Genomic DNA, 23,316 nt, shown 5'->3' on the forward strand with positions numbered 1-23,316 from the left:
AAGAGAATATATTCCAGAAGCTTAAGATAAGAGTTTTTCAGAAGTTTAATTATGAAAGTGAGTAAACTTTCCCATGTTATTAACAAACCACTGGGCATGTGTAACAAAGTGCAGTGAAAATACCCTCTTATATATTATTCAACCTTCTTCATGAAATCACAGAATTGTAGGATAGCTGAGACTAGAAAGCACCTCTGGAGACTGGCTACTTCAATACTCCTGCTCAAGCAGGGTCTGTGAGGTAAGTGGCCCAGGACAGTGTTCAGCTGTGCTTTGAATGTTTCCAAGGCTGGAGACTCCACAGCCTCCACCCACAGGGCAACTTGTGCCACCCTCACAGAAAATGTGGGGTTTTCTTATGTTCAGATGGAACTTCCTGTATTACCATGTGTCCTGTCAATGGGTGCCACTGAGAAGAATCTGGGTCCGTTTTCTTCACTCCATCAATTCCAGCTCTCTCACCTCATATGAGAGATGCTCCAGTTCCTTAATCATCTTCATGGATCTTTGTGCTCCAATATGTCCATGTCTCTCTTGTACTGGGGAGCCCAGAATTGGACACAGAGTTCCAGATATATAATCTCACCAGTGATGAGCAAATGAGAAGGGTCAGCTCTCTAGACCTGCTGGCAATGCCAAGAGGCTGTTGGCCGCCTTTGCTGCAAGCACACATTGTTGGCTCATGGTCAAATCGGTGTCCACCAGGACCCCCTGGTCATTCTCTGCTGAGCTGTTTTCCAGCCAGTCAGTTCCCATCACGTACTGGTACCTGGCATTATCCCTCGAGGCAGGATTTGGGATTTCCCTTTTATGATCTTATGATGAGATCAGTGTCAGTTCATTTTTCCAGCCCCTCAAGGTCCCTCAAATGGCAGTACAACCACCTAGTGTATCAACCACTCTTCCCAGTTTTTGTATCATTTGCAAAACAATATTGACCCCTGAGGTATACTGCTACTGACTGGCCTCCAGCTGCACCTCACACCACTGATCACAACCCCTTCAGCCCAGCCGTTCAGCCAGTTTTCTACCCACCTCACTGCTATTATCTGCTTCGGACTTCATCAATTTCTCTATGAGAGTTCTATGAGAAAGAGTGTCAAAAATCTTGTGAATTATGATGCTCTTGTCCATTTTACATATCTAAGTCTCTGATCACCTATTTTACTTTTAATTTGTCATATCTCATCTTTAAAACTCTGCACAGCTAAACACTGCTTCAAGATCCTTATTACAGTCAACTCATGCACGCATTTAAACTGACATCTATTTATGTTCTAAGAAGACAAGCACAAGCCGAAGCACTCTCTTGAATTGGAAATTAAGAGAATAAACCCATGAGCCGTGGTCAAATAAAGGCATATCAAAGTGGCCCCAGCAATGCATGATGTCCTCTCTGCAGCTGTGAACAAAAGCAATTAGAATTGTTTTTTAAATGTATTTTGGCAAATACTGCTTGGATTTCCCCCTGCTCCTTTTAATCTGGGAGCCCCTAAGAAACAATCCAGTGACTGTTAACTGTACTGTGGCGAGAGCTGCATGCAGCCCTTTTTTTTTTTTTTTTTTTTTTTTTCCCTTTGTATTGCCCAGGACACCGCTCAAGACAAAATTGTAAAGATTAACCAATCTCAAAATAAAAAAATACTTTCTCCTAGTTCCTTTTCCTTGAATAAACTATGTTTTCCAAACACGTAAATTACTAACATGAATAGTCTGTAATGAGAAGGGATATTAGACATTGTTAAATAAAAGGTCATAAGTGGTAAGTTTTCCAGTAGTTCCTTTCACATTTTGAACAATTAAATGAACCCCATTTGCTGCACTCATTTGACTAAAATGCTATGGTACACAAATTAACTGTGGCAGATTGTGGAATTATGTGAAGCTATGTTAATCTTATTCTAACCTCAAGCTATCTATACCTTTACAATGTGAAAAATTTTACAGGTAGGTTGCTAATCAGGTTATCTGCCAGAATTTGGCCATCCTCCAAAATCAACTGAAAACCAAAGGAATTCTGTTAAATTTAATAGAGCTGTGCAGATTTACAACCCCAGAGAAACCAAACTATGCTCTTAGCATTGGAAAGTTTGTAGAAATCCCAATTACAAAGAATACCAGTTGAGGAAATTTGGTAGATTTCCTCAGAGCTGTTAATCAGACATGAGCAAGTTTACAATGCCTATTTTTATATGTATTTTCACATTCAAAGCAGAGAGTACAGTATTTTATATGTGGATAAAATGTATGGAATACAGATTATTCTATATCTTGATGAAAAAACACCTTTCCATATTTTTTTTTCCTTTTTTTAAGCTAACTTGAAATACAAATGCAAATTTTCACATCAGCAATTTGAAACAATCCCTGGAGAACTTTATGCTTATAAACCACCAAATTAACTACAGTCATTGTAGCTATATCTCTGCTATTATGTCTAAACTGAGATAAAATATAGATTGTAATTTTTAATAATATTTTAATTAATAAATGTTTGGCACACTACTAAATATATATTTGAAATGTATTTTATTTATCCATTTTACATTGTGAACACAATTCTCAGTTGTCCTCTATGCCTTGCTTTTATATGAAAACAAAGCGAGTGAATTACTGTTAGATCATAGTGGTAATACTTTACAGTCACTTTATATTGGTTTAAAAATCTGCTGTAGGTGATGAGCAGTAGAGAAATCTGTGTGTATGAGAGCACAACATATAGCAAATGAAACCTATGTTACCAAGATCTGTGGTTTCAGCTTAGAATACCCTGAATACTTAACATGACTGCTATCTGCTCCCAGTCAAGAATCCTGTCCAGAACAAGAAACATGGCAAACCTTATTGAAATTAAATGGTATTAAATATATATTGAAATAGTGTAAAATACTCTTTTTAGACCTTGGGGTACAGGGAGGTGGGGTGGATCAACAGCAAACTAGCAAGAAAATAGAAAGTTCATTCCTAAAAGTTTCCAGTTCTTCTGGAATCTCTACCATAAGAAATGTGAAGACTCTTTAAAGAGATGTTAGGTTTTGATTACAGCGCTGTCATGGAAGCACTGATGTACACACCAGGACAACACTGCAGAATATCTACTATCAGAAAAAAGGAGATGAAGGGATGCCCAAGTTATGTACCCCCATGTGGCTCTGCAAGTAAAGCTCCTTACAAATTCCTGTGGAGATACTTCTTTGAAGCTGATGCACCACAGAAAACACCAACTTCTGTGTTCCATGCTGTAGTAGATGGCCTGAATAGTGTCCAAAATTACAAAGACCTGTGCCACAGCTGGAAGAACAAAGCGAACCTCATCTTTGTCTCATTTTGGATACTAAAAAGTTAATTGTGAAGTTTGTTTAAATAAAGGGAAACCCCTTCAAAGAAGGCTTTCACTTTGGGGAAAAAGCCATGACATGATCCTAATATGAATTTGCAGATATCCTAGCAGGGACTGGAAACACTGCTGAGCCCCTGATCTGTTCCCATGCCTCTGTCTGCCTGCCTGCCAGGGTGAACCAGCTGAACCACGAACGCCATTTCATCAGCACATCCTTGCTCCAGACTCAGACGAACCCTTACACAGATCAAGAAAAACACATTAAAGTCTGTTTGAAAAACACATTAGCTTGTTTGGGAAAGAGGCAGAACTGGGCTGGGGGGTGGGAAGAACTAAACACAACCAATTTATTTTCCCTTATGTAGAACAGGGAAAAAAAAAACAGGTTTTCAACTTTCTCAACTGACAAGAAAATGTGAACCTCAGAAGCTCAGTAAGCTGTAGCTTGTCTGGTTTCAAACAGAACTGATATAAACATTCCTAAAATGATTCATCCTAACATTAGAAAATGAAGAGGAGTGATGACAAACACAGGCATGCTATATAAAGGTAGCCAGAAAATAGTAGCGAGACTTCAGTCTGATTCATAGGAGGTGAACTCTGTTACACTGGGCTACCCCTGTTTTAACTAATGAATCCCATAAGAAGCAAATTTCAGAGAAAAAAAAAAAAGTTAATTTGCGGAGTTACTCTTTTAAACACATCTCAGCCTCAAGGCTAGATTCTCTAAAACGGCTCTGTTTAATTTTCTTTTCATGTTACTTTACAGATTGGATTTTGTCTAAAAGCTTTCTCTGTTAGAGACTTGGCCTTACACCTATCCTAATTTAACTGTCAGACATCAGCAGACATTATAACATCTCTGAATGTGGGGAAATCCTAACCACAGAACATGATTTAAGTATCAAGGGTGTCTGGATGATCAAGGCGAGACCACCATGCCTTGAATACTCATTGCTTCAGCCAGAGCTCTCCCACTGCAGAGCTGACTCCTTGCAAGCAGCCCAGCTGCAGAAACATATTCCAAACACTTTTCCCTTTCGCTTTCCATTCCTTTATATTCCTTGTTGTACAGTCCCAAACACCTGCAGTCTAGCTAGTGGAAAAAACACACCATAACACTGTGGGATGCTCAGGATGCATCACTGGTCAGCTGCAGTGCCAAGAAGGATCATTCTGGTCATCTGGGGTCTAACTTCTTCTGTAACATAAACCACAAACCCACACCCACTAATTCCTGAGTTTGTAGTTCAGCATTTGCTACTTCAGTCCCTGCAAGTCTCAGTCGTTAAATTACTCTCAGCGTTCAAAACAATTGGGTTTTTTAGGTCACAGTCTATGAGTGTTTTTTTCCTGTATGTTATTCTTGCACCATAAGAAAACACAAATCTTTACTGTAATGGATATCTTAGGATTGTAAATAGACCAATAGTTGTAAGTGTAAAATACATATAATGTTGCCTAAAATATATACGTTGTTGAACAAATAATATGAAATAATTTTATTTGTTTTCTAGTAAGTCTGTAATAGCCCAACTGCTGCTCTATTGCTGCTATCAATGCACCACAAAAAACCACTTCAACAGACTAGTCAGTATTTATTTGGCTCTGCTGCTTAACCAAGGTAAAAAAGTTGCTGACTACCCTTTCACCCCGGCAGACACATTACATTTCATAGAATCACAGAATGCATAACTTGGAAGTAACCCACAGGGATCATCAAGTCCGACTCCCTATAACACAGTAAAAATCTTACAATCCTAGCAATATTCAGCCTGTATAATTTATGCATTTCAAGTTGCTAGATAGTGGAAAAAGCAAACCACAACCTTACGGGATGCTCAGGATGCAAGCCTTTGTCCCTGAAGGAGTAGAGCGGTGCTTCTGCCTAAGACTGCCTCTCCAAGTCCTCCAAGGGTTGAACTGACAAACTGAAGTGCTAAGGCTTGGACAACTGGCTCAAGCCAGAGCTGACCTACAGATGAATCCTGTATATTTTATAACCATTGTGTTAATAGGTATTGTGCTAAGTTATAACAAACCACTTATTCTGATATAAAAAGTGCGAAAGTGGTGAAGTATCGAAGCCTGAACAACAGGCCCCGAGCCAAACTGCTAACTTAGCATGTAGTCATTAGCAAAATATGTATGCTCATTAACGAAAGATGTAGCTTAGATATCATATACTCATTACTGATGATTAACGTAATGAAAACATGTCTATCCTGAATGTATCTTTCTTCTTCTTCTTCTTTGCGTAGGGGTAAGTTAACAAGGCTATGAAGCTGGCTGTCCGGCCATGAGACCAGATGTGTGGCCTTATTCTAAAAAGAACATAAATTACATAAGCAGGGAAACTCCCTTAGGTTCTCCCTTGAGCCCTGGCCAGGCTCTGGGGGAATCTAATTGGAAAGTGACACCAGATATTTTCCACTCAAAGCAAAGGTGCCAGTTATTCTGGCTTGCTGATTTTTGGGTATATAAGACTGGGCCCGCTCACAGCGACTTTGGCAGCCTCACCTCCGGGTGGACGCACACGCAGGATTTCCCCCTTGCCGGGACAGGCTCCCCAACCCCTCGCTGTAACCGGGGCTGCCCAGCCACTGCGGGGCTGGGTGATGGCAACGTCTGCAAGGAGTGAGGGATCTTTCTTAATCACTGTTCTCTCTCTCGTGTAGTAATGATTTGATGCATTACCCTGTATTTTCCTATTTAAGTGCACCATTCTGTCCTTTCTTACTGTATGTTTTCTGTATTACCTCGTTATACTATTTAGTTATCACCAGTAAAACACACCTACTCTTTTCACTCTGGTGTCCGAGTTAAATTAATTGGTATCCTTAATCAGCAAAACACAAATGGAGCTGCTGAGCTGACAAACGCATGAACAAGGAAACTGAATGGCACAAAAGGCTCCCTCTCCACCACCCATGAGCAGAAACTATGCCCATCTCCAGACACATGTTAACTGTCTCCCAGTGGTGTGAGACATTTGTAGAAAGAACCATCAAAGGGTCGATAGGTTTTCTAATTGGATCATCAACAGCTTGAGGAACGCTGTGTCCCTCCAAACTACCCTACCAGCACACACAATATTTTGCCAGGCTAAAGCACAGATCCCAGCCAGTCAGCTGGTCTTAATTTTAGGACAGCAAGAATCAGGACATTTCACTTCCTCTAATATTTTGTCCACATGCTAACTGTATTCATGCTTAAAAGTTCTGCTTGTTTGTTTTTTGTTTTTTGTTTTTTTCATTTTGACAGTCTCCTATACTTCTTAGACTTTTCTCTAACCTGACCTAGCAGCTAACCTTGAAGCACTACCTCTAATGGGAGAAAACACACTTTGCTAAAGTCAGTAGATGCTTGTTATATAGTGGTAATTTACTTTCATCGTATCAAAAAAACCCCACACCTCCTCATGAGAGAGATCTGACACCTATATGAAGTATCTGCTGAAGGACAACTCTGGACTTGGTAAACTGGAATGTAACAATTTCTGTGTTCCCTTGATCCAAAAGAGTCAGATCTGTAAGTGAAGGTTTACTTAAGGTTTTTATACAGAACCTAAAGCTATAAAGCCCCAAACCAAACCAACCAAACACGTCTAAGGAAGTACTAAAGGCATCTGAAATATTAATCTATTCTATTTTTGTTTTACTTATAGTCTTTGTCAAACAGCTGCTAGATTTCCTACTTCTATGAAGAGCAGACAAGCTCTAGGGATTTCGTTAGTTTGCCAGCAAGACACTTCACAATATCTGCATTTCCCTAAATGCTCTGTAAATCATCCCATAATGACAAGTTTCATAACCATTTGTACAAGATATTTAACAAATCTTATTAGAATGTCATCATGTTAGATTTTGTTTTTATTGTATTTATCTGTCAGTATGAACTTAGCTCTTGATGTCCTTACATGCTTTTTACTCAGGCAAACTTCCAACAACTATTCAATTTTTTAAATTTTTTTTTTTTTATGGAGTATTTCAGAATTTGGCCCCTAGGCTTTTCCTGTTGTGGATAGTTTATTTCTCAAGTTTACAGTACAGGACACGTGTTTCTCCATCATCTCCAGTTTTGCTCCTTGCACAGTACAAAATTTCCTGCTTAAAAGAAGGCTAGAGCTAAAACTTCAGTGCTAGGTTGTTAATACCGTCACCGATTTCAAATGAACTCTGGGGCTTCTCTTACAAAAGCAAATGTTTTACTTGTGACAGTGCTTATACCCATGTATTATTTGCTGAGACCTTTCTGACAAGGCATCAAGCCCCAAACTGTAAATGTGCAGATCAGGGCCGTCGTCTTGCAATCCCATCGTGCCTAAATCCAGATACCAAATGAATGTAAATACAGGTGTGGAGGTAACAAGGAAAACAAAATCTACAAAAAATCAAACCAAACCAAGAACCTTAACAGTAGAAAATGCATGAATAAGTAATAGCTCAGAGACATTTAGGTACAGTACTATAAGTTGTCATGTGCATCCAGAAACTTCTTTCATATAATTCTTCTACCTACTCTAAGATGATTAACAGACATAAGAGTTTCTCTCCCTGGGCTTCAGTATTTACTACTTTATAGAATTTTAATTTGGATACTAATCATACCAAGTATTCTCCCTCAGTAATATACATTTGAATTTTGTCTACAGATCTGAGTATCTGCATATGCAAACTTGTCCTCTACGGTCCTCAAAACTCAGCTTTGACTTATTAAAAAACACACACATACTGGCCCCCTAACTTGCTACATGTCATAAATGTCACGCCACAGATTTGACCATGCATGTATATGAGCAGAGAATTCAACTTCCTCCAGATTTTTTTCTTTTCTTACTCATACAGAACTGTATGTGGAAGGAAAGAAAGGTGCCGCACTATAAATTCTCCTGATGTGATCTGCTTCAAATTAATCATCTGCACAAAAAGATGGAGAACCAGAAAACTGGCAGAACTTCTTGGAGCTTTTTATTACAGACTCTTACAGCATCTGTTTCAATGGGATTTAAAAACAGATTTGTTATTCAACACTGAAGTAGAGGAGGTCAGCACACGTTATAAGACAGAAGAAAACTTCTAGTTTCCTGTTTCAGGTAGTTGATATCTGCTGACCTGCTACCAGAACTAGGATCTAAACACTGAATGAAGAGCCAAAACTCTTTGGAGGATCTGAAGAAGCAGTTATATTAACTCATGTTAATATAAAGCAGATATTTCATAAAGTCTTTGGAGGTTGAAGGCTGGAATCTTTGTTTTGGTTTTATTTTTTGCTTTGTATGTGCCACTTCCATGCCATCTGCCTCTATTAACTCCATCTCATGAAGCTACTAATCAGTGGATATGCAGAGTACATCTCAAACAGAGAGGCAGAGAGAGCTCAATGACAGTTTATGCAAGTTACCTGCATCTGAATATCAACAAGTATCTTGGGATACAGGTATGTGTTAATTAAAAAAAAAAAGTCATCAAAGGACAACTTCAACTAAGCCAGTATTAATCTGACAAGACAACAGACATCAAGTGCAGGGTATATATCTCTTGGAAAAACAAATAAGATTCTGGACAGCTTTATAGATATGAGTAAAGTACAAGGACATTTATCCAAAATGTTTAAGGTTGCACTGTTCACAAGGGCAGAAGAGGCAGTACTCTTTCTACATAGACAGTCAACTTCTTACAATGTAGATTAACATCTTTGTGTTAAAGGTGGCTTTTTAATTGTCTCCAAAAGGGATTCTGGATACCTGAAGGAGAACAGCAGAATGGGAAGGGGCATTCCACCAATGGTGCTGGGTCAGGAAGAATAATGGAGAAAGGAATTAAATCTCTATGTCAAGTCAGTCAGTGAAGGTTGACCTAATACAGACCAGGAAATGCTCTTCCTCTGCCTGAAGAGCCTAAGCTTAGTGGGCCAAGATTTATTGTTTTATCACTTCCAAAACAATGATGTCCTGAATCTCAGAGAAATTCAGTATGGATTATTTGTCTGAGTGATTTTAGTGAAGAATTTGGAGGAATTGTGGTTGGGTCACTGAAATCACTAGACAGGAACTACAGAGTGCAAAATTCAGTTCTCTGAAACTCCTAAAGACTCTCCCTCCTCTCTAGCACCTTCTCTAGTCAATGCAATCATGTGATTCAGAGGATTTGACTCCTGCCGTAAATGTCTCTGGAAAGAGTCTCTTGTTCTCATACTACAGAAATATGGAGTAGCCAAAAGCACTCCCCTTTGTCTGCTTTTCATGGCAGGAGTGCCAGCATAGAGGAGCTGTTGTCTCAGTGTCTACCTATAATGCCTAAAACTCTGATGTCTCATGTCTTGGGTGCTAAAGTAATACTTCAGACACCTTGTGAGGTATCAACATACCTGAAAAGACAATTTATTATACACACTCAGTTGTCAGAAATTGAAGCGGACAATCCTTTAAGACCAAATATTTTAGCTGAAAAAAAAAAATAATATTCCAAATAGCAGATCTATGTTGTTTTCATAAAACAAAACTTACTGAAGACTTTCCATCAGCAGTTCAACTTCAGAAAAGAGGATACTGCAAACAGACTCATTCAATCACCACAGCACCTGCTAGGCTCTTCTCCATTGCCACCACCATAAAAGGCAGGAGTAAAGAAGCTTTGATGAAAGACTCAGTTCACTTTTGCATGTATTATACCATCGGGACTAAGGGGTTTTTAATCCTCAGAGGTGGTAGTTCTGGTTCAGAGATGGTACCCACTGAAAGAACAGTGCACCAGAAGGAAGGATCTTAACAACTTTAAGCTATTCAGAGAGCAGTTTAAGTGAGCTCTGAAATCACAACATGGTGGTAGAACAGCATCTCCTATCTTTGTGCAACACAGATTTCAGTTCCAAGGGGAAATGTGGGCATGACAGCAGCTAGTGACAACCAAAACTGTCATGAATTTGGAATAACAGATCATTTGATCCTGCATTTGTGGATGTTTGTGGCAGAGCAGAAGTTTCATCAAATCTCAGATCTGAGCCATCTCCAAATTTAGAATAATTTGTGTTTTGGTTTTGTCCTTATTTTGAGGTCTTCCACACCAGGTTCCACATGAACTGATGTAATTGTTCCCTATGTTCTTTGCCACAAGCAAATCAACACTACTAAAACAACAAGGTTACCAAGTCTTATGAGGTGCTGGGAGTAGACACCAGCCTTTTGGTAGCCAAGCTGTCTAAACTGCAGCTTATGAGAGTTTCTAGCTTGCATTAACTCTGTAGTAGATTCATCAGAGACCACATGAAAGGATCCAGCACATCTGAAGTACTTAACATCTGCAAAACACAAGGCTATTTCCATGAGGCTTACTGCCAATCACTGCATGCCAATGCAAGAAATTCCAAACACAAGGCAGAAAAAGTGACTTCTCTTGTAAGAAATTAGTATATATTCTAAATGGGAATCTACTTCTGAAAGCATTCATCAGCAAAAAAAGGAAGTGTGCAACCATAAATGGTGAATGCTGTGGTTTCACAAGGCTGCAAATACTCAGTAGTGTGGTTAAGCATCTGGAAAGAGAAGGGACTTAATACCACGTGAAACATAGAAGATGGAGTAGAAAAGAAAACCAATGCTAGCATAAACTGCAAGCCTTAGTCTCGCCTTGTTCATACAGGTTAAAGCAAAGAACTACCTGAATGAAATCAGAGAAAACAAACACTTTCCAAAATATATATATAAAAAAAATAGTGTTTGCTCTTAGTTTTGATAAGAGGTGGAGCTTTGTATACTAAAAGGGGAAGCAACGTTTTGGTTATATGAACTTTAAAGAAGGACCATTCCTACTACTGCTACTATTGCTAACACTGGTTTTCTTTTCCAAGGGCTTTAAAGATTGTTATAGACAATGACATTTAAACTCTATTCCACAGCACATGAGTTTCACTCTTTCTTCCACAAAAGAAACATCAGTCTTGGGAAGCAGGGCTCTAAAAGGAACATTTCTGATGTTTCTTTGGATGGTTTGATCTCCATATCATATAGTGCACTTGGTCTGAAAGACAAATCTCCTTAAAAGAGTTCATCGAGTAGAAATACACAAAAATCCTTTGTCCCTTTACAAACCCTCAACTAAAATATTTACTTACAAAAAAATATTTCTCCCCACTACAGATCAAAATATCTTGGAGTTGTCTGTATTCTGCTCAGATTCAACTGTAAGATGCAATAGTGTCTTATCTAAAATAAGTAGATTGGACGCAAGGGCATACAGGACCGAAAACGTTACTCACACTGTTTTAGACAGCACAGTAACAGCTGTGTACAGTTGTGTATAGGAACTGGTGAAAGAAGCATGGTAAAACATGTTAAAAAGAACACATTTTGTGAGAAACCAAAGACAATGGGGCAATGAATACAACATGAAGCAAGTAGCCCACTATGAACTACCTAGAACTGGCCAGCAGGACACCTACAGAAATCCCAGACATTTGGTCATACCTTCAATACCCTTCCCAGACTTTCTAATGGATTACAAAATCAAGGAGTCACTCTAGTGAATACAAAGTCCCTAGTGAATAAAAACCAGTGGAATCACACTTCAAAATTTTAGTTTAAACATGCCAGCTTTCACATTGATCATGAGAGAAACTGGGATCTCCGAGTGCCTGAACTTCAGAGTGTTACAAGTGACACTACCAGCAGGTCGAGGGAGGTGATCCTTCCTCTTTATTCAGCACTGGTGAGACCATGCTTGGAGCACTGTGTCCAGTTCTGGGGTCCTCACTACAAGAGAGACATGAACATACTGGGGAGAGTCCAACCAAGGGCCATGAAGATGATTAAGGGCCTAGAACATGTCTCCTCCAAAGAAAGGCTGGGAGAGCTCAAACTGTTCAGCCTAGAGAAGAGAAGGCTCAAGAGGACTTTATCAATGTGTATAAATACCAGAAGAGAAGCTGCAAAGAGGATGGAGCCAAGCTCTTTTCAGTGCTGCCCAGGGACAGGACCAGAGGCAATGGGCACTAACTGAAATACAGAAGGTTCCCTCTGAACATCAGGAAACACTTTCTTACTGTGAGGGTGACCAAGCACTGAAATAGGTTGCCCAGGGAGGCTGTGGAGTCCCCATCCCTGGAGACATTCAAAAGCCATCTGGGACATGGTCCTGAGCTACTAGGTCTAGGTGGCCCTGCTTCAGCAGGGGGGTTTGGACAGGATGATCTCCTCCAGAGGTCCCTTCCAACCTCAACCATTTTGTGATTTTGTGCATGAAGCCTCTGACGGCACAGCCAGGTCACAGGTTAGCAAAGAAGCCAAACTGGCAGCTCTGAGTTCAGAGCAACATGGATTTTGCTTCCCCAGATTCCTGTGTGCATTTTCCACCAGTGACTTTTGCTCATTCCTTCCATCAGCAGGGATGAGAACACTATCAATTGACAAGGGTAAGAAACTAAATGTCACTGTACACGTTTCTGAACAATGCCTACCTCTTTATGTTCACTTGGTTACAATTCAGAGCTCCCTCTGTCTCCAACTGAAACATGTGGGAGCCTTGCCAGAGTGGAATGGGAGTGGGTTCAGGCCCTTTGCACAGCCTCTAAGTGTTTTCCTCCACCCCAGCGTTATGTAAGAAACTGAGCTAAACTGTAAATATTACACAATCTTGAAAAGGGAAGGGACTAGTAAAATATATGCATGACTCCTTCACGCTGACTCACACCTTCCTTTCCACTTTTGCTTATAGTTCTCACTTAAGAGTATAAATATATGCCTGAACTGGTCACTTCTTGTCTTTTAAGCATAATTCAGGCACAGTGAGATGTTTCATCACCTTAGACAGGACATCACATAGAGCCTGGGGACAGACTTTTTAGTAGGGCCTGCTCTGATAGGACACAGGGTAGTGGCTTTAAACTAAAAGAGGGTAGATGCAGACTAGATATAAGGAAGAAATTTTTTACAGTAAAAGTGGTGAAACACTGGCACAGGTTGCCCAGGGAGGTGGTAGATGCCCCATCCCTGGAAAACATTCAAGGCCAGGTTGGACGGGGCTCTGAGCAACCTGATTGAGTTGAAGATGCTCCTGCTTAGTGCAGGGCAGTTGGACTAGATGATCTTTGGAGGTCCCTTCCAAACCAAACCATTATGTGATTCTACGATCCTAAGCAGGACAAGAGACAGAAAGAAAGGTGCAGTCTTCCCCCTCACTTTGCTGTGGTCATTGCTGCACTGTGCATCCAGTATCCAAAGCCCCATGTGCCCCTTGTGCTGCTCTTTCTCTGGCTCTGAGCCCCATGCTCCTACACCAGCCTAGAAAAATAACCCAGGGATTACCATCACCCAACAAAAGAAGCAGCAGTAGTGTTCCATCTTGCTTGGTAACTACAAGTAGGTGAGATGGAAGGAGAAAAAATAATGAGTTAAGCTATTGCCTACACTCTCTATAAGCACAGCCCCATGTCTGGCATCACATTAAACAACAACAACAACAAAAAAAAGCTTTCTGGAGAGCAGCCCAAGGCATATTCTATGACCTAGAAAGACATGTGAAAAAGACTGTCCCCTGCTTAGGCTGGGCAAAAAGATTGTAATAAACCTAAGTATTGCATATCCTCATTATGCAGTAAAACAGCCCTTTACCCCATAACAGCATTTCTCCATCATAGTTAATGTTCTACTGAAACATGTTTGTGGCAATAAAAATGAAGCTCAGTAACTCAGTGGTAACTTCATATCTTGTAATAGTTAAAATATGCATGTGATCCTGAAGGATATGCTGTTATGCTGAAGGATATCACCGTATTAAAGTGTAAAGCATTAAGAATGAACAGGAATTGCCTGGTCTGCTATTACATACTTAAAATATAATGCATTGTGCATGAATGGAAATTTCTACTTCTAATGTTAATATGTGACTGTAAAAACTGTAATTTATCAACTAGACTTATGTATCTGAAATACACTTCATACTATCTGAATATAAACGAGTTACTGATATTCGCTAAGAAAACTCAGACTCGCAAGAGATCTATTTTCCATAGCTCCTAGATCTAGAAGTTCTAATGCAAAAATAACTTTTCATAACATTTATTATTATAGCATGCCATTTTAAATACTGGAGGAAATCAACTCATACAAAGAATCTGACTTCAATAAAACATCTTATTCAACTTCATTCTATGATCTCACCCAGTATGTCCATGTCAGCAGTCTCTTTTCTGACAAAAATTCTCATCATAACAAATAAGATATTTTGCCAGAGAAGAGACTACTGAAACAGGCCTAATATTCTTTGATGACATTATTTCTGGAAATTTGAATCACATGATTTCACTTTTTTAGCAGCGTCCTAATATAAGAAGAGTCTCCAAACTGTGCAATTCCTACTAATGATCAAATTATTATCATTATTGTAATTTCCACCGAGATGGACAGTCAGAAATTAAGAACATGATGTTTTGAGATTAATGTTTAAATAAGATGGTCCACTGGTATAGAGCAGGTCTAACTTTATTAAATATAGTTATGCTAGGGCCCAATGAGTGTAAAGAGCAAACTGAGATTTATGCTATGTTCTTTAAATTTATCTTCTTATCGCTAAACTAATAAAAAATATAAATATGGATTGAATTATTCTGCACAGAAACCAGCTGCCACATAGCTATAAAATCATATCAATGCAGATAATTTTTCAGCGCTGCATATCTAGTTATCTTTATGTGCCTTAAAAACTGCCTACTGGAGTTAGCAACAGATAAATAACACACGCCTTTGCTTTCTACCAGCAAAGTGAAGAGCCAGGAAAACTGCAATAATCAGACTATGCAAGCACCAATATTGCTTCACCAAGCTATACAGAGGCAGCTTCCCTTAAGTGAAATTTACTCCCAGATTTACATCACAAAATTGATTTTGGGTGGAATTAAGTGTGGGTTCCCCTGTGACAGTACCTGCCTCCTGGCTTGGCTCAGAGATAAATAATTTAAAAAAAAAACAAAAAACAAAAAACAAAACCCCCCACAAAACCAAAGAACTGAAAGTGGACAAGAGCTAGTTGTGCCCTCTGAATTTCTGATAACAGTAAAACATCTCAGCTGTTCCATAGCACTAGGTAAAATTCAGTAAGAATAAAGTACCAGTTACCAATCCAAAGGAAAGAATCAAATGTGAATATTTATCTCCAAGGTCTTCTTGAAGAAGAATATCCATTTCAGGCAATCCTAAAGCCTATTCCCTTTGGAAGGAAAAGGCTGCCACCACTACTCAACCTTAGACTCTGCTTTTTATAACAACACAGCCAGTGCAGAACAGTGATTTTTTGTTAGCACCTTTCAGGCTTCTGCACTGCTCACTCCTGAAGAACCTCAGGTCTATTTATATACAGTTTCACTTTATTTCATTCTGTCTCCATGAGGTCCAATTCCCATTCTAGATCAATTGAGCTGAGTAAGTAATAATCCCAATGTTGTATGATTTCACTCGTATATCACTTTAAGTCAACAATATATCTCTTAATATAATGATAAAGCAGAAGACTATTGCAGAAGCTTCTTTTTTAAGCTTGATGTTTTTCTAACTTTGGAAAAGGCAGTGGCAGGAACGTCTTTTCATTAAATAGGAAAGACGACAGAAAATTCATCACAATTTGTGCTCATTCTGCATTAAGATCTACAAAAATGGCTGAAACCTCTTTTATGCAACAATGATCGAAATCATATGGATTTTATTAATTTATTATTGTTTTTCATTTATGGAAGACTTTGAAAAAAGTCCCCCTTTTCATTTTTTCAACAGTGGAGAAAATTAAATATGTATTGAGTACTGTCATACATAATAATCATGCCATTTCATATTCACTGGTACCCTCATAAATGAAACATAAACTCTTCTGGAGGGAATTTTCACCTTCAAGGAAATAAAGACCATTTGCTTACCAAATATAAATAAAAGAGAAAGTAAGGAAAAAAATTGTATTTCTTACCATTGTAAGGGTGAATGGATGGCTTTCCAGTGCAGACACTCTTGGACAGTGTAGAATAACATACTGTAACAAAAATCAGCCAAACAAAATGATAGAAAAAGAAATGTTCAAAACATTCTTAGTACAAACAAAGTGAAAGTGATCCCTATAGACAATTCTACACAAACAGCAGTGATTTTTCTAAGGGCACATTAACTCACCTGACCAGGCCTTGCTTTAAAGTTGTCCTTCATCATCCTTACTTCAAGGACATTGGAGGGATGACTTATCACTGAAGTTATTGTGACTGGTTTATTGCTGCGGATGTAGCGGTACAGCCTTTCCACACAGTACAAGCAGAGAGGTCCAGAAATCCAAAACCAGGTCTATAGGAGTAAAAATATGTCACCTCAAGGACTTCCCATTTTATGTTTTCTAATTTCAAAACTACATGAGTTCTTACAGGACCTGATTTCACATCTACTGTGGAACAGTGTTTTGGTCACAAGTAACCTCCACATCTCTCCACGTGCAGAAATCCAAGTCTATTATGGAGGCTCAATCAGTCTAACCAGCAGCGGCATCCACAAGCACAAACAATCTCAATCTCATCAAGAACAAAATGCTAATAACTTCATTTGCAACTATGTTCCTCTGGTTTTATGTAGTTAGATTTTAACTGGTTTCAGCAGTGGATGACACAGTACATACACTGTTTCCAATTTTAACAGACCAGAGTGCTGTAAAACCCGCTAACCTCATGGAAAAACACTGTCTGACTTGCAATATCATTTGACTGTTATATTCTTTTAATCATCTCAAGTTCAAGCAAAATACTAAGAAAGAAGTATTCTTGTGCTATAGAATTTATGCTTACATTAGATTAGTGTAAAATCATAGACAATGGGCAGTTTTGAATCACAATTCATTTGCCCCCGTGAAGGATATGTATGCTAGACAAAAAAGGCCCTGGAAATGCCCATTTCTCTGCACTGATTATATGGGGACCCCTGGGTGACTACCTCAGATGGAGACATTTGCAGCTGCTCAGCTAAATTCCATCCTAAGAGTCAATTACTAATAGTTTATGGCAGAACTAACTACTAATTCCACATCTGCTCAGTCCTTCAAGCCATGGCGCTGAAGTGCCCTCAACCCTCATCCACCTTCCCTTCCCAATTTTTGAAGCTACACATCAGCATCTCTTTCAACTAGCAGAGTATTTAATTTCCTCAAGCACCTCTGGCCTTAAAAACTTCAGTAGTTCACAAGACCTAAGGCTTTTTATTTAGACTTGGTGCTAAGTGCATAAACCACTTCCAAATCAAAAAAAGTCCTAAATAATGGTACAAGCTGCCAGGAGAACACTGAGTGGCCATTTCTTTCTATGGCTCTTCTTTTCCCATAAATGCCTCTAAATTAGGCACCTTAAGCCCTTAAGAAGACTGTTTGATGTCCTGTGGGTCATATGGAGCCAGATATACATTGATGATTGTAACTGAGGAGTATTACCACAACAAAATACCAATCCAAAGAATTTTGGCAGAGGAGTTCAATGTAGAATTGACTGGTTCTTATTATGACTAGATGTTCCATAGTAAAATGGGTTCCCACTGCAGCTAGTAAGGGACACACACATGTGTTCTACAGAAAACAATGATGCTAATAAAGAGAAACTACTGTGAGGTCTGTTATGAGACCACCTTGAATGGTGGGCCTTGGTCTTGTGAACTCTATATTCCTAAACTTCCTCAGGCTACTTGCCAATACAGCCCAGCTCCTCTTTCTCAAAAGAAAAGAGAAAATTTGGATGAAGGAAAAACTGCTGCCACAAAACATAAGGAAACAAAAGGCAAACGGAAAACAGAAGAAGAAAAGGCTTTTCTATCCCCACTGTCATCATAGTCATTTACCCATGCCACATATAAAACAAGCCTGTCTGCAAACAACAGGCTATACAAAGCCAAACCACAACCAACTGCAACACAGAATTGAGTATTAGGACTTCCATCCGCATGGTAAAAAAGAGAACAAATGGAGTTTGATTATTTCAATTAACTACTGCCACACAATGCTTACAAAGGGACCTTATGAATACATTAAATAAATGTTTGCTCTGAAGTGCTATGCTGTAATTTAAAGTCACATTTATAGCAAGACTAATACATCTCTTACTGTGTCGTACAAAAAAGAACATTACAGCCAATCTCTCGACATTTTTCCACCCTATTCTATGCAGCACATTGTAATGCAGTTCAAGGTTTAATACAGATTGTTTTTTCCCCACCAAATCTTTGAATGCCTGAAAAGGTTTTAATAATATTTTCCATTATTAAAACATCTGGTCTGGAAAAGCAATAATTAGTGGTTATGGCTGACTGAAAGACTTGGCATGGTTTGTAATACCTGAAACGTCGGATCATACAGACCTCTGGGAAGTGTGACTGGAACTTGGGTTCCTCGGAACAAATTCTCATAAAGTTATTTTGTACAAAGGGTTCTGGTACTGTTAAGTCCTCTGGGAAAGGCTCAGTAGTATAGTCAGGAAATGGCTCTTCAAAAGCCTTTGGCACCGTCATATTCTGTCGGAGTGTTTTGTTAGGATTAAAGCAACCAGGAGGGTGTTCCTCTAAGTTGGTCTGGTACTTGAGTACACCCCTACAGGAAAATGAAAATAGAAAAGACACTGAAGTAGCAGTCAAAAGCAAGCAACTTATCTTAATTTGAAGAGAGTTTTAGAAAGCAGTCACAAGGCTCATCTTCAGCAAGAATTTTTATTTTGTTTGCTTTCAGGACTTTCAATGAGATCGAAGCTTTGCAACAACAGAGCCCTCTGTCACTAGAGGCAAGGTTTAACTTTTCCAGATCACTTGGCACTCCCCCACTGAACAGCCTCAAGCTTAATACTGCTTGAAAGGGGGAAGATACTGTGGGAGCCTTGAAAAAAAAATAATTATCTCTCCAGTTCAATCACACCCAGGCTTTTTTTACTCATCCTCCCTATAGTCAGTAAGTAATGTAACTTACTGGGTTTTAAGGCAGTCTGTAGCAGAAATGGCCTAAGTTGCCAAATCATAAACTGTGAGAATGTTCCCACTACTTGGTGTTTATCAGGTTTGCATACCATGGTATAATTTGCTCCTTTGTATATCATCTTGTCAAATAGATAGAAGGAAAAAAGAAAGTCCTGCATGATAGCCAAGGAACCTTCCTTGCAAATTATTTTGTGAGGTCCATGCTTGAATTTTAAGCTAGTGTTAACTTTATAGTAAAATGAAGTGAAAACTTTGCAGCTGCAGCTAGAAACTATGAAGAAAGAAGTGGAAACCTGAGATACTCTGGGATATCTCAACACATTAACTAATGATGGAAAATGGGGAAGAACTGATAATACTAGCAATAACATTTTTTGGAAGTATTACTTGTGTCCAAGTCCGGATTTGATGACAGTAAAACCACAAGGAAGAAAATTTAAAGAAAAAAAATAAAATAAAAGGGGCTAGCTAAATGACATTTGTATAAGATGGTGCTGGGTGGGAAATAAGGGACACTGACACAGAGTCTGGTGAGACATAACCTCTGAGCCATGCCATGAAGGCTCATCTCAAGTACACAAACATAAGGACATATGTTCCCCCCTCCCCTCCCCAGTGTACACGCACAGCAGCAGCAGTGACAGACTTTAATTCACAAGAAGAGAGAGAAGTAGGACATCTGCAATATTCCCAATTTAAATGGGCTCCGACAGGCTACTGGCAACCTTCCCTTCTGAAACACAGTCCTGACAGCAAGTAACAAGCTTCTTGCATGGTCCAGTGAATAATGTACAGCTTGGAAGTTAAACCTGCTCGCTCTAAACTCCACATCCACCCTGGGAGAACCACTTGGGAAGCGTTTGTGTGCCTATACCCATGCTTCTGTCTGTATTTATTGCCTGATCATGCCTATCGCTTGCATCTGGCATCACTGTTGGTCATCGCATATTTGCAAAGTGACAGATACCCCTAACATTATGCTAGTTCCCTGCTCCATAAATATGATGGTGCCTCATGGATTTAGCTGGAAGTCACAGCACATGTGATATTTTTCCAATCAACCTTGTGTGCATGCCTGCCAGCTGCTCCCACAGCTTCTCTGTTCTCAAAACATCCCAAAAGAGGATGCAAAGTTTTCCTTGAGGCATGAATAGCTGAACTGCAAACATGAGCATCCCCTCCAGTGATCTCTAGTTTGTTTAAACTATTACAAACATGCTAACAGAGTGGCAAACTGGGATGACAAAGCTGCCTGTTAACAGCAGCTGCAATGACTCCCATTTCTGAAGCTGTCAAAGAAAGGCAAGTTGTCTTACACACCCGAGATCAGTTCCCAGAAAGATGAATTCTACAAACTCTCAAGGAACAGAAGATATATCCTTAAGTATTTATTGGTGCAACACTTGAATACATTAAAAAAATCAGTGTGGATGGCAGTGAGTAGGAGACAGGCAACTTCAGCAAACAAAAATGGGAAAGACAAAAAGGGTAAGTCATGTGAAAGTGTCCAACAGGCTGGGGAACACAGCATGCAGGATTTGCATGGGCATACATCAACCTCTGTCCCATTTGCCAATCCAAATAGACAAAATTAACTTTTGGCTAGAGCTGGAAAATATATATCACTGTTTCTTGAGATTTTTATGATAAACTACAGGTCAATGGTTCTAAGTGTTTCTACAGGGAATTGAACTGCTTCTATCTTCTCATCCATCTTCTGCTGCTCAGCTCAAGGTGAAGGGTCTGCTAAAGGTCAATGTGTGGGTGGAATCTTAAGAATTTTCACCCTTTGGAAGATAAATCCTTGGATAACTCTAGTGACAGCACAAAGGCCTTATTCTCAGCTCCTGTGAACCAGCATAACCCATTTAATTCCACAGTAATACCAAATTTGGATCAGCTCTAGATACTAGAAACATCAAGCTTTTGTCTTACATAAACTATTTTTTGTTGTTGCTATACAGACCTAAAATATAGATAAACTAATGTAGATATGCACTAAGCCTTAAGCCACTAAAATATCTGAAAGTCACGCTGCAAGAAGTACAAAAGCAACGGAAATCTTTAAGGATAATTCCCTGAAAGATTCTCCTCTCCCTTAGGGTAGGGATGAAAAAACAAACAAATAACATATGACAGATGAATCATATTACTTTATATACTACTGAGAGGTGTTTTGCTGCCCTGAAGAAGAGGATACTATAAGAACATACCCATAATATTTTGAAACAAAACAAGAATCCAGGAATACTGTGGAAATATTGAAAAGGAGAGACTTCCCAGACAGGTAAATCCTCACCCAATCTGCCTGCACAGTTCAGCAACAGGAGATGCCTTGCTATGTAGAGTAATTGGCCATGCATCTGCAAATCTCTTAAGACATACCATGCAGGAGTCATATGGGCACCTAAATGCAGGAATCTAAGCTTCCTTTATTCTCAGAAGAGATCTTCTGATCAATATCACCCATGGAGCCCAGAAATTAATCCAGCCCACTTGAATATAGATCTTTGTAGCAGCAGGTTAGTTGAAGCATCCTTCAGGCTCTATTGACTGTATTTATTAGAACTCATTAGCCTATAATGGGAGAAAGACACTTAGAAAACATGTAGAGACCTACATTTAGGGATCTTAAACTTGAACTGACTCCCACTCTTCATGACTCATTCTTCTCACACTTTTAATTGACACTCAGTTCTTTTAGATTTGCACTGTGCTACTTTCCGATTCAATACTAAAGAGGCTTGTACAAGAAGATGCCTGTTTAATGCTTGGTGTATTACTGCAGCCTTGGTTTGCAAATATCTCCAACTAGACTTCTTTCTTCATGAAGTGGCAATTTGGTTCAGAATACAATGGGCAAAGGACAATACAGTGACAAAGATGAATTAAACTCGATGTGAAAAATACTCCAAAGGCAGTCACTGGAACAGATTGCCTAGGGAGTTAGAGGATCTCAGTCACCAGATGTTTTCAAGTTAGACAAACACCTGTCAAGAATAATTTAGCAAAAGTTCATCCTGCCCCAGGATGGGGAGGACAGGTTAGATCCATCTTCCCCAGCTATGAAGAGCAATGCCAAAGAAAAAAAAACAACAACCCAAAACAACAAAAAACTGAACATAGAGAACTGGAATTGTGTCCAGGAGTTTCAATTGTTTTGAACTCATTATTTCGATTCACCAGATCTCAAGCTGCGTTTGTTTTGTTCAACAACATATTCCTACCATGATCTTGCTAGGCCTAATTACCTTTCACTGTTTACTTTAAGCAGCGGTGCTCAGTGTTGCACAGACATTCCAGCACCTCGTGTTTCAGGAGATGTTTAATGACATGGAGAAATAAACCTCGTTCAAAAATCAGCTTCCCTTCCCTTATACCAATCTCTGCACCTACAACCACAAAGGAAACTTAGAGATGTTAATGGTCCAGATTTTCACACAGCATAACTTGTGCAATCGGCTTTGCTTTGCGGTAGGGCTGGGTTTATATGTGCCTGACAGAGACCTGACCATCAGCTTCATGGCGTGTGAACACTGGTTTCATGTTTGTGAAAACGTGAAGAAAAAACTAATACATTTCATATCATAGCAATGAGAAAGAGATAATTAGGGAGAGGCCGTTCCTCCCCTCTCCTTACGAGTCAAAATAGAAGGTAGGGAGGAAAGAGAAAGGATAAACATCTTTGCTTCATGTTCTCCTGTCAGCAGCCAGGCAAGAGGAGGCAGAAAAGAAAAAATAACGCTTTCCTGATTTACCACTAGAAACTGGTAAAATGGACAACAAATAAACTTGAAAGTGAAGAAGTCTGTGCTATCTGGCTGTAGTAATACACAATTCTCCAAGCTACAGTCTGAACTTTATTTAAACAAACACCTGTAGAAAAATGGAAGAGGATAGCATCTTGTCAAGAAGTTGGCCCACTGTGCACAAGCGAGCTTGGGAAAAGCAGCAATCAAGGGAACTGCTCCTTCTACTCGTGCTTCAGAAAAAGGGATGGCATTTTCCATTTACT

The 23,316-nt window shown here is 39.3% G+C and overlaps 1 protein-coding gene across 3 annotated transcripts in view; it reads right to left on the bottom strand.

Annotated features, from left to right (window-relative positions):
* NOX4 (NADPH oxidase 4) overlaps window positions 1–23,316 on the bottom strand; it is a 107,882-nt gene that overhangs the window by 61,254 nt on the left and 23,312 nt on the right. For all 3 annotated transcript variants that reach the window (XM_026848123.1, XM_026848106.1, XM_026848115.1), the window contains 3 exons: window positions 18,696–18,924; window positions 16,488–16,652; window positions 16,288–16,350 (listed from right to left, as the gene is read on the bottom strand). In XM_026848123.1, coding sequence (XP_026703924.1) covers window positions 16,288–16,350; window positions 16,488–16,652; window positions 18,696–18,924 — 457 coding nt within the window. The remainder of the gene's footprint in view (window positions 1–16,287; window positions 16,351–16,487; window positions 16,653–18,695; window positions 18,925–23,316) is intronic.

This window comes from Athene cunicularia, assembly GCF_003259725.1.
Source record: "Athene cunicularia isolate RWA chromosome 1 unlocalized genomic scaffold, athCun1 chr1_part1, whole genome shotgun sequence".
NCBI classification, from domain to species: Eukaryota; Metazoa; Chordata; class Aves; order Strigiformes; family Strigidae; genus Athene; species Athene cunicularia.